This window comes from Danio rerio, chromosome 4, assembly GCF_049306965.1.
Source record: "Danio rerio strain Tuebingen ecotype United States chromosome 4, GRCz12tu, whole genome shotgun sequence".
Lineage (NCBI taxonomy): Eukaryota > Metazoa > Chordata > Actinopteri > Cypriniformes > Danionidae > Danio > Danio rerio.
In genome coordinates this window covers 53,343,907-53,356,097 of record NC_133179.1, presented here as the reverse complement: position 1 = coordinate 53,356,097, position 12,191 = coordinate 53,343,907, and the positions used below count along the sequence as shown (strand labels likewise).

Sequence of the window (12,191 nt, the reverse complement as noted above, 5' to 3'; positions counted from 1 at the left end):
CAGGCTAAATCTCATGCCTCATGAACTGAAAAAGCCTCCCGAGATGATGAAGACATAAAAGCAGTGATTTTTCATATTTATGTAGGTGTCACCGACTCGGTCCAAGTCATTCCCCTCGCTGGCCAGCAGAGGCCGCCATCTCCGGACTTCTAGCATTACATCATCCACTTACACTGATCGTGCACACCTGATTCCCATTTCAGTTAAAGACCCACGTACCCTTTATAAGCCACACTCAAACAGTCATTCAGGGCGAAGTCTTGTTTCAGCCCCGGCCAGCATTACTGAGCGTTATATCCTGCCTGAACTCCTGTGCATTACTCCAGCCCGTTTCTGACTCTGCTTTGCTTTCTGCCTGCCCACGACCCAAGCCTGTTACACAGACTCTGATACTCGCTGCCTGCCCTCGACCCAAGCCTGATACACAGACTCTGAATCACACCGCCTGCCTTTGACCCATGCCTGGTAAATCACTCTGTGTCTGTCTGCCGCCAGCCTTGATACCATTGCTGCTACTGTGGATGTGTGTTTGCACCTTTGTGCGTAGTGAATGTTTGAGTAAGAGTGTGATTAATAAATACTTCATAATGGATCCCTCCGTGTCAGTCTCCTCGTTACAGTAGGCTAGAAAATAATGTTTTGTAATATTTTAATCCTTTATATTTATATCCTATATCTATTCTTATTATATCCTATATATATCCTTAATATTTAAATTTTTTCATATGTAAAGATATTTGCCTATTGCTCTCTTGTGCATATTAAGCAGTGCGTACTCTGCGCCGGAGTTTTGACCAGGTTTGTTTTGGTCTAATGAAAAATCTTATTATAGTTTCTCAAAATAGCAACGCGCCAGCAGTGCGCCTCAGAACGCCTTCCTTTTTAGACCAGAACGCCTATGGGCGCACAAATGGGCGCTAATGCATTTGCTATTTAAACAGCGTATCGCAATGCCTCAAAACGACTCTTGCGCCAAGCTGAAACTATCAAACAAGTATTGCGCTGCGCCTTGCGCCACATTGTGCCGGGTGTATGATAGGGCCCTTAGTCTCTTTCGTTTTCCACACATTAAATAGCAACAAAACAAAGACTTTGCGTGAATTTTAATGAAAAAAATGCATTTATTTAATGTCTTTTGCAAATGCAGTTCATAAAATATGAATATACAGCATTAATCAGCTAATCAGAATCTATGCAGCTAATCAGCATTTAACAGGCCTCTAATGTAAACATGAATGAATTAAAAAAGTGAACATGATGAGTGATGTTTGATGTGTTTAATTCTGACTGCAGATCTGCTGAAAATAAATTCAAGAGTTCCCACTTATATATGCTTGCCACTTATAGCAGGTTTGGCATGCTGTCCCGGGAGAGAACCCTGAGCTCGGAGATATTTGAGCCCAGGGTTCCCGCCCGGTCTAGAAGCATATCAGGAGAACCGAGATCAGGTAGGTCTCAATCGCTCCCCCTTTAGAAGGGGAGAAAAAGGAGGAGATGGGGTGGCAGGGGGGATTCTTCCAAAATGAAGATAGTGCAATGAGGAGAAAGTGATCCATTTATACTAAGCTAGGATCATTCTGATTGGATTATTACTGATTACGGATGAGTGGCCAGCGGTGCACAATCATATCACGTGCTCCTCTCGAAATTAGTTTATGAAACTTCACTTCAAGAGTTCCCACTTAGATATGCTTGGCACTTATAGCAGGTTTGGCATGCTGTCCCGGGAGAGAACCCTGAGCTCTGAGATATTTGAGCCCAGGGCTCCCGCCCGGTCTAGAAGCATATCAGGAGAACCGAGATCAGGTAGGTCTCGATCGCTCCCCAAAAAATGCATCTAGCTCGGGACAGCAGCCGAGTATTTCAAAGAATTTCCCCCAAAAAGCTAGAAAGTTTTTACTATATCCGGCTGCTGGATATAGTAATTAAGGAATGAAGAAAGAGTAGGGGGCTCCAGTTGGAGCAAAGTTTGAAACTGACTCCTGTGGAAGCCAGAGGGGGTTGGGTGGAGACTAGTAAAGGGGGGCCATAAGGGGTGGGCGGGGTTGGCTCATTAAGAGTCAAAAATATGCTCAAGGAACACTCCAAACAGAGATAGAGCAGGGAAGTGGCAGCGCTATATATAAATATTTATGTATATATGAGAGAGTATATATATATATATATATATATATATATATATATATATAAAATGGGGTAATCTAAGGCCTGGAGGGGGTGATCAGGAGACTTCTGTGAGTCAGAATGGGCGCTGCGGGAGTTGGGTGCAGCAATTTTTTATTTTATTTTATTTTGCCATCTCTAGCAGAAATCGTGAAGTGTGATTTGGGCGGTGGAGATTTCTGCTAGAGGGTGAGTGGCAAGTTTTGCCAGACTCTTGCTGGAGTCGATGCTCGTGGAACACTCCGACTGGAGATAGAGCGGGGAGTGACAGCGCTCTATATAAATATATATCTATAAACGAAAGTCCATAGATATACATATATAATGAGTTTCAGTGGCCTGGGGGGGGGCAGTGACTGACCCCTGCGGGGGTCGGCGCCTGGGGAACAGGGCAAGCTGGCCTACTCTAGCAGGAGTCTGGGAAAGGGGATTTGGACAGTGAAGACTCCTGTTAGAGGGTGACGGGATGAGTTAGGTGCTCGAGGAACACTCCGTTATGAGATAACGCCTCCTAACGAGAAGATGGAGCGGGGGAGTGACAGCGCTATTATAGATATATATCTATGTACAGGTGTATATAGATATATATATATATATATATAAATAAAGATTGCTAAGGCCTGGAAGGGACGGTGAGACGACCCCTGCGGGGGTCGTAGCTCGGGGTAACACTTCTGCGGAAGTCAGAGCTTTAGGGGGGCGGGGTCCGGCAGGAGTCGGGAAATGGGAGGGGGCTGTGAAGACTCCAGCGGAAACGGCCAGGGTGGCGGGGTGACGGGGGGCTTGGATGAAACTCCAATTACCTATGTGGCTGGGGGAGGAAACTGAGTGTTACTTAGGCTAGAAGGAAGAAAAAGGAGAAGGTAAGGTGGCTGGGTCATGCCCTCGCCCTTAAGTGGATGTGGGATTATGGCTGACAAGAGCCATCTGGGCTTCTTTGGGGGGCCAGTGGCTAGGATGCATGTCTTGAAGGCATCAGGTGACCACCTTCCTAGGATCTGGATTTGTTGCTGCCCTTTGTATTTCTGTGATGGCTGCTCATATTCTGAAACATAGTATACAGGAATAAGAGAAGTAATTCAACACCTTTATTACTTTTCCCACACATTTAAAGACCTTATCACCATTTTCAATCAAAAAAGCTGGCGAGATTTATCTTACGGAATATTTACTAAATATTAAAATGTAACAAATGAATCCAACTAAACATTCGAATACAGACACATGTATATTAAAATCTAGCCGATTCGACAGGTTGTCACCTATAGAGCTGCAGACTGATAGTGTTGCAGTAAACAAGCGGCAAGCTGTCAAACCTTAGAATATTACTGATCACGTAACTACCTAGTGTCCTGATATTCACGGCTTGAATACAGTTAAACTTTAGCATACGATGATACCTTGTACAACAATAAATGTATTACCTTGTAAAGGAATTTAAGACTTTCTAATACTTTAAGCCCTCAAACTCCTCTATATTGACTTATCAGCCCCCAACACCTTCTGATACTCCGGAGACACCCTGTGTAAGAGTGACTGGGAGTTGATCTGGGGGATACCTGTGGAGCAAAGAACTGCTATAAGCATCTCTAAATCAGAATCGTGTGACAGGGCGGTTGTGTCATCTATAAATGGGAAGAAGAGGGGGGGGGGGGTATGCAGGGGGAGAATAAGGCTCGGCGGAGCGACTCTGCTATAGCGGAAGTACAAATGATAGTCAGCATTGGAGCGTTATGAGTGCTAAATATTGTCAATAGTGATATGAAGAGTAAATGGGGGGGGGGGGGGTGTGAATATGGTATCAAGGGTGTGGGCTGTATGAGCAGAAAGTATCTTTGCGAAGAGTGTAAATGCATTAGGAATGGATGAAGAGTGTGATGGGTTGAATGAGGGCAGTTTCAGGAGCTGGCAGTCTTGAACTCTAAAATGGAAAACAAGAGAGAATTAGAAATGAAATCTTAGCAACATGGCACGTGTACAGCAGACATGATTAATTGTATTGGCTGATATTTGTGGGAGGAGTCTTCATAAGTGTATGGATGATTGTGAATAGAAGCGCCTTTGTTAATGCATGTTCCAATACTTAATGTCACAATGTGCCATGGTTGTAGAAGTGGGCATTTGTCCTCCTGCAGGGTGGTAATTAGAAGGAGAACTGAGCGTATGGGGCGTTTCTATGCTGGAAGTCCTGGAAACCTCTTGGAGAGCTGGTGAGATGATGATGGAGTGGAGTTTAAACCCCTCACTGATATAGAAGTTTTTAAAAGTCGAATGTATTTAACACAAAGTATAATTATGAAAGGCTACTCCATGGCCAGAAATGTCCTCCTTTTATTTGTTGCAGTCAAGCAGGAAATTGTTTTCTTACTGTCATTATAAACTGACTGACGTTCAGGTGTATTGATATGAGAGTCACAATTGGCGTGATACAAAAGAGTTACTGCTTGATGTGTAGGTTGTCTATCACTTGCTGGGTAATACTCATTTCATAATTTTTTGTTTATTTATTTATTTATTTATTTATTTTTATTTATTTATTTATTATTATTTATAAATATATATATATATATATATATATATATATATATATATATATATATATAATTATTAATAAAATGTAAATATATCAACTGCCTACATCAAACTTAAAAACGATGTTGCCACTTAATAGGAACAGTGTGAATGTAATATTCCCCTTCGGGGGGAACTCCAGCACTATAAGTGGATTTGATTGTTAAAATCCACGCATTGGGAGGTTCGGTTCAGAAGCTACTCGTCTGAAAGAGTATTGAACGGGCCAATTAAGAATGAATTGGCAGCGCAAGCCTGCGCAGGTGAGCGGCATAAGCAATCAACTGAGTATATAAGCTCACCTGGCGCCAGCAGACGCTATCCTTTTTGCTTCAGAGACTTTTCTGATCGAGCTTCATGAGGGTTCCTTCTGCTGTCTACAGCCACTTCGAGCGAACGAGTGTCTCCCAGTCCAGAGCGAGTCCATGCAGCGGCAGATGGTCGAGCTGGGTTTCTCCCTTGCCTGGCGTCCCTTTGGGTCCGGTCCTCCAGAGCGGTGCGTATTGTTGCAAAGCATCCTAAAAGAGCAACACAGTCGTGCAGCACGTCCTTTTCAGGAAGGCGCTCCGACTGTGCGTTTCTGGTTGCGGGGGTTTCCTGGCTCCTGATGATGGGCACGATCACTGCATTACATGTTTGGGGGTCCAGCATGTTAATGTGGTGCTCGGGGGCGGTTCATGACGTCACTACCATGCCATGACCGTCGCGCAGTTGAGATCGCGGCAAACTCTCGTGAGAGAGCGAGCCACCCCAGTCGCCTCCTGTTCTGCAGCGGGCGCTCGGGCAGATCTGAGGGTTCCAGCGAGAGATAATTCGCCGCCTAAGGGCTCGCGGACCTCTCGCTCCTCCAAGCGCTCCATTCAAGCTTCGGGCGCTGGGAGTGATCCGTCTAATCAGATGGTAGCTCTCACGCTCGCTGTCACCGGAGATCAAATGTCCTCCGCGGCATCGGAGGGTGGGCTTTCATTGTCCGACGATGATCCGGACCCGCTCGCCCCCTTCGGGCAGGTGAGCGCTGTCAAAACGGATACTGAAACGGACGTGTTAGCTGTGCTTTCCCGGGCTGCTTCGGCCGTGGGTTGGAGATGGTTTATCCCCCAGCTCCGCGGCCGGACCGACTAGAGGGGCGTTCCCTTCTTCCCGGCGACGCACAGTAGGCTCACGCGGTCTTAAAGAGCACCTTTTTTCTGCTTGTGCTGCGTGTCCCTCCACCCTCACCACTCTTGGTGGTGGAGCAGCCAGGGGGTATGTGGCGATTCCTCAGGTTGAGTGTGCGATGGCGGTTAATCCGCGCAGCGCCTCTTCTTGGCGGGGTCTGCTTCGTCTCCCATCCAAAGCCTGTGAGTTTTCGGCTCCCTCGGAGCTAGAGCTTACAAAGCTACGGACCAGGCTGCATCCGCCTTGCATGCCTGCATGGCCGAGCTGCACGAGGGTGGGTCCAACCCAGGCTTATGAGCTTCGCACCGCAGCCGACTAAGTTCTTCGGACTACTAAGTCCGCTGCGTGTGCTCTGGGGAGGACGATGTCCACACTAGTGGTCCAGAAGCCCCACCTCTAACAAAACTTGGTTGATATGCGCGAAGTTGACAAAGTCTGCTTTCTTGACTCGCCCATATCCCAAGCTGGTCGGCGACACAGTCTGCGAATTCACCCAGGAATTCGAGGCAGTGAGAGAGCAGTCCGATGGGTGATGTCTAATCGGCGGCCCCGTAAGCCCGCTCCGCCCGCCGTGCCATCCATACCTGCTCCTCGCCGAAGGCGCCCGCCTACGAGAGCTGCACCGCCCCCGCACTCGCCTCTGGCGAAGCGAGCGCGTCGAGCACCTCGGAAGCAGGCCACTCCCCCTGCCCAGAACGCCGCTAAGTCTGGCAAACGGACCGCGAAGCGTCCCTGGGACAGGTCATCTGGAGAGGAGGGAACTTGCTCTTTCCCCGCTGGAGGGCGGGGCGCCATTTCCAACGGCACTTTTTACTGCCATGAAATGAAAGGGCACTTTTTCACTTCTCCGGAGGTGACAGCCCGAAATCTGCCAGTTTGAGCTCAGCTCTCTAGCTCGTAGGTTCGGTGCACTCCGCCAGTGGCTCACGGGCACTGCAGGCCCTGCCAGCCTGCGACGCGCCGCCTCTCAGCTCGCAAGGTCTGCATGCTCCGCCAGCGGCTCACGGGCGCTGGGGGGAAGGTCTCCCTTCTCCCAGCCCCCAAGCCCCCCCTTGGTCAGGGTGCGGAGCCAGAGCGAATCGCTCTCCTCCAGCTCTTCTGTGGGACCCTCGCGCTCCCCGGATCAGCACACCCGCTCCGCGTAGGAGTCAGGGTGCGGAGCCAGAGCGAAACGCTCTCCTCCAGCTCTTCTGTGGGACCCTCGCGCTCCCCGGATCAGCACACCCGCTCCTCGCTGCCCCTCCGCGGGTACGTCAACGATTGCTGCGATGACGTCATTAGCGAGGGCTCTGCCTGCCTGGTTAGCGCGGGCCAGCCCCTCGCGGTGGCTCATACGCACGATCAGACTCGGCTACGAACTACAGTTCTCCAAACGGCCTCCCAGGTTTACGGGCGTGTATTTCACCAGGGTCAATCCCCTGTCCGCCCCTGTCTTGCGAGAGGAGATTGCTGCCCTCCTGGCAAAGGGTGCAATCGAGCCGGTACCTCCAGCCGAGATGGAGAGCGGGTTTTACAGCCCGTACTTCATCGTACCCAAAAAGAGCGGTGGGTCACGGCCAATCCTAGATCTGCGCGTTTTGAATCGCTGCCTTCACAAGCTGTCGTTCAGAATGCTTACGCAGAGGCGCATCCTCCGATGCGTTCGTCCTCAGGATTGGTTTGCAGCCATAGACCTGAAGGACGCGTATTTTCATGTCTCCATTCTTCCACGCCACCGTCAGTTTCTGCGGTTTGCGTTCGAAGGTCGAGCATGGCAGTACAAGGTCCTCCCCTTCGGGCTCTCTCTGTCTCCGCCGGTCTTCACCAAACTCGCGGAGGGTGCCCTAGCGCCTCTGCGGCTTGCGGGCATCCGCGTACTCAATTATCTCGACGACTGGCTGATTTTAGCCTACTCTCGGGAGCAATTGACTGCGCACAGAGACGAGGTGCTCCTGCATCTCCACCTATTGGGGTTGCAGGTCAACTGGGAAAAGAGCAAACTCGCCCCGGTGCAGAGGATCTCTTTTCTCGGGATGGAGCTGGACTCGGTCACCATGGTAGCGCGCCTCTCCGGAGTGCGCGCTCGCCTGCTGCTGAACTGTCTGAGGGAGCTCGACAGCAAGTTAGTGGTCCCACTGAAATATTTTCAGAGGCTCCTGGGGCATATGGCTTCCGCTGCGGCCGTCATGCCGCTCGGATTGCTCCATATGAGACCACTTCAGCACTGGCTTCAAGATCGAGTTCCGAGTGGCATGCGGGCACACACCGAGTCTCTGTTACTGCGATGTGTCGCCGCACCCTCTGGAACGACCCCTCGTTCCTGCAGGCCGGTGTGCCTCTGGGACAGGCGTCCAGTCATGTTGTTGTTTCGACAGATGCTTCCAGCACAGGCTGGGGAGCCGTGTGTCGCGGGCATGCAGCTGCGGGCCTGTGGGTAGGTGCCCAGCTGCATTGGCACATCAATCGCCTAGAGCTGTTGGCAGTGTTCCTTGCTCTCCGCCGTTTTTCTCTGGCGCTGGGGCAGCAACACGTGCTGGTCAGGACGGACAGTACGGCGGCGGCAGCGTATATCAACTGCATGGGGGGTATGCGCTCTCGCCGCATGTCTCAGCTCGCCCGCCGTCTGCTCCTCTGGAGTCACCCGCGGCTGAAGTCGCTGCGCGCCATTCACATCCCAGGTATGCTCAACCGTGCAGCCGATGTGCTCTCACGGCAGCAGATTCACTCTGGAGAATGGAGACTCCACCCCGAGTCTGTTCAGCTGATATGGGCGCGATTCGGGGAGGCCCAGATCGATCTGTTTGCTTCCCCCGAGAACGCTCATTGCCAGTTGTTTTATTCCCTGACCGAGTGCTCTCTCGGCACGGATGCACTGGCCCACAGCTGGCCTCGGGGTGTACGCAAGTATGCGTTTCCCCCAGTGAGCCTGCTCGCGCAGTTAATGTGCAAGGTCAGGGAGGACGAGGAGCAGGTTTTGTTAGTTGCGCCCCTCTGGCCCAACCGAACCTGGATATCAGAGCTCTCCCTCCTCGCGACGGCCCTCCCTTGGCAGATCCCTTGAGAGAGGACCTACTTTCTCAGGGACAAGGCACCGTCTGGCACCCTCGTCCCGATCTCTGGAACCTCCACGTGTGGTCCATAGACGCGAGGAAGACTTAGGTAACCTGCCGCCCGCGGTGGTTGAAACCATCACTCAGGCTAGAGCCCCCTCCACGAGGCGCGCCTACGCCCTGAAGTGGAGTCTATTCACTGAGTGGTGTGTCTCTTGCAGAGAAGACCCCCGATCTTGCCAGATCAGTGTTGTGCTCTCTTTCCTTCAAGAGAAGCTGGACAGCAGGCTGTCGCCCTCCACTCTCAAGGTTTACGTTGCTGCCATCTCCGCTCACCATGACGCGGTGACTGGCGGCACCGTGGGAAAGCATAACCTCATCATCCGGTTCCTCAGAGGCGCTAGGCGAATTAATCCAACTTGCCCCCCTCTCACGCCCTCTTGGGATCTCGCCCTCGTTCTCACGAGCCTGCGATTTGATCCCTTCGAGCCACTTGATACAGTATCTTTAAGATTTCTGTCCCTGAAGACAGCTCTGCTGGTCGCGTTGGCCTCCATTAAGAGGGTCGGGGACCTGGAGGCATTTTCGGTCAGTGACTCGTGCCTGGAATTCGGGCCGGGATTTTCTCACGTTATTCTGAGACCCCGCCCGGGTTATGTGCCCAAAGTTCCTACCACTCCTTTTAGAGATCAGGTAGTAACCCTGCAAGCGCTGCCCCCGGAGGAGGCAGACCCAGCCCTGTCCTTACTTTGTCCAGTTCGCGCTCTGCGCATTTATGTGGACCGTACTCAGAACTTTAGATCTTCTGAGCAGCTCTTTGTCTGTTATGGCGGACGGCAGCAGGGAAGTGCAGTGTCTAAACAACGTTTATCCCACTGGATTGTGGAGGCCATTTCATGTGCTTATTTGAGCAGAGGCCAGCCGCGCCCCCCAGGAGTGCATGCGCACTCCACTCGGAGCGTTGCATCCTCTTGGGCGTGTGCGCGTAGCGCTTCTTTAACAGACATTTGTAGAGCTGCGGGCTGGGCGACACCCAACACATTTGCAAGATTTTATAATCTGCGAGTGGAGCCGGTTTCCTCAAGGGTGTTAGGTACCTTTGGTGATTGAGGAAACAACTCGGTAGGTGTTGTACACGCTTGCGGTGCCTTTTTTCCCTAACACGGAGAGATGTGCACCCTTCTGTCTGTCAGTAAAGTTCCCCATTTGGTGAGCCCTGCAGATTCCTCGGAGGCCCCCAGCACTGACTCAGCGGAGGAGTCACTTGCTGGCCCATTACGTAGTAGGTCTGCCCGCTGGTCAGCCCGCGTTTTGGGTATAGGTGCCTGCTATGGCCGATCCCCGCTGGTGATCCCCATATGCTTTTTCCGCCATGGTTAACTTCCCCCCCTGGGCGGACCCGTGCTTTCCCTATCTGCTAACCACCTTTTATGCGCACTCCCCCTTTTCAGGGTTAGTCCATATGTAATTCCATTTGTTTCCCCCTATTGGGTGCGAATGGTCTCCGCAGCGTCCTCCCTACTGGGATGGCACGCTTCCCAACGTACTGTCGTGTATTCCTAGAATTATCTAGACGCTAGCGACTCCCAAAAAAGATACCTATTCCGTAAAACTTCTTTTGAAGTAGGATAAGTTAGGGCCAAGGGCACGTTGGAGGACCACGCCTCTCGTGATCTGGGTGCGTCACGCTTGCCTGACCGCTCTTTCATGGTGGGTGTTGGTAAGGTGCAGTCATTATGGCGCTTTCAATGGGCTCCCAATGCGTGGATTTTAACAATCAAATCCACTTATAGTGCTGGAGTTCCCCCCGAAGGGGAACGTTCGAGGTTACTAAAGTAACCCTTCGTTCCCCGAGGAGGGGAACGGAAGCACTATACTCCGTCGCCATAATGACTCTCCCTTAGCTGTTAAAAGTCTCTTAAAAAGCTTAAAAAGGATAGCGTCTGCTGGCGCCAGGTGAGCTTATATACTCAGTTGATTGCTTATTCCGCTCACCTGCGCAGGCTTGCGCTGCCAATTCATTCTTAATTGGCCCGTTCAATACTCTTTCAGACGAGTAGCTTCTGAACCCGAACCTCCCAATGTGTGGATTTTTATAATCAAATCCACTTATAGTGCTTCCGTTCCCCTCCTCGGGGAACGAAGGGTTACTTTAGTAACCTCGAACGTTTATCATGGCTTTACTCCATCCATGATAAGTAACATGTCTGTAATCACAACATGATTGGAAATCTTAAGCTTATTTGGCCGGAATCAAAGTCTCTGCACGCAGTCCATTCATGAATTTGTCGGGAGAGAAGGCGGGACCGTCTCCAGTTTTGGAAAGCTCATTGGATGGTGATACTTCCCCTTTAAGCTATTGGCTCCTTGGAGTCACGGTCAAGAGTTCAGAGTGCAAAGGCCGGCGGCCATTTTGTAGATCAGATCGCTACAATGTTTATGCGTGAAAGTATGGCTCCACTCTCACCAGCAACTGGTTTGGATATCAGTGCACCTTTTCATGGATGTATATCGACGAATGAAGGTGTTGTGGACATATGTTTATGGATTAGATTGCCTTGTCATTTGCCTTCGAACTATTTCGGCTGTGGGAATGTAATGGATCTGCTGACCAGCGGGAGGCTGAGAGGTGAGTTCTTCATTTAAAGCGTTCTATTCACGCTGATCTCGCCAGACTTCCCTCTAAAGCATGCACATTACCGAAAGTGGACCGCTAACGTTAGGTGATCTGTGAGTTCGGCTTCTCTCCAGTGGCTTGAATCGCCGGCGTCATAAGTTTAGACGAGGTTGTGGCTTGTGTAGTGAGGAGCAGATGAAGTAGAAGATGGAAGAGTTGATATGCCGGCTTCTTGCGGGGATTCTGGCTCGATTGCTGGCGAGGCAGCTGCTGGAGTTTTGAGGAGAGCGGGGTTCTGGTTGGAGAAGTTGTTGTTGTTGTTGTTGTTGATTGTTTGTTCTTCCATGCCAGAAGGTTGAATGATGCTGAAGCGTAGTTTAAATGCTGGAGCATTTGTAGCAGGAAGCAGTCTTCCAAAATGAAAATGAGGAGAAAGTGATCCATTTATACTAGGATCATTCTGATTGGATTATTACTGATTAAGGATGAGTGGCCAGCGGTGCACAATCATATCACGTGCTCCTCTCGAAATTAGTTTATGAAACTTCACGTGTGTGCAGTGTGTTACTGACTGAAGGGCAATCTGTGTGTGTTTACAGTCTGGATCATGGAGGAGAGAAGAGGATTTCAGCAGGACCACGCAAATGTACGTC

General features: G+C 50.6%; 1 protein-coding gene and 1 long non-coding RNA gene across 3 annotated transcripts in view; one reads left to right on the top strand and one right to left on the bottom strand.

Moving 5' to 3' along the window:
* Positions 1 to 12,191, bottom strand: part of LOC141381964 (uncharacterized) — a 1,176,553-nt gene that overhangs the window by 27,468 nt on the left and 1,136,894 nt on the right. The window lies entirely within an intron of this gene.
* LOC137491177 (protein NLRC3-like) overlaps positions 1 to 12,191 on the top strand; it is a 68,468-nt gene that overhangs the window by 54,035 nt on the left and 2,242 nt on the right. For both annotated transcript variants that reach the window (XM_068220254.2, XM_073948295.1), the window contains one exon: positions 12,138 to 12,184. In XM_068220254.2, coding sequence (XP_068076355.2) covers positions 12,138 to 12,184 — 47 coding nt within the window. The remainder of the gene's footprint in view (positions 1 to 12,137; positions 12,185 to 12,191) is intronic.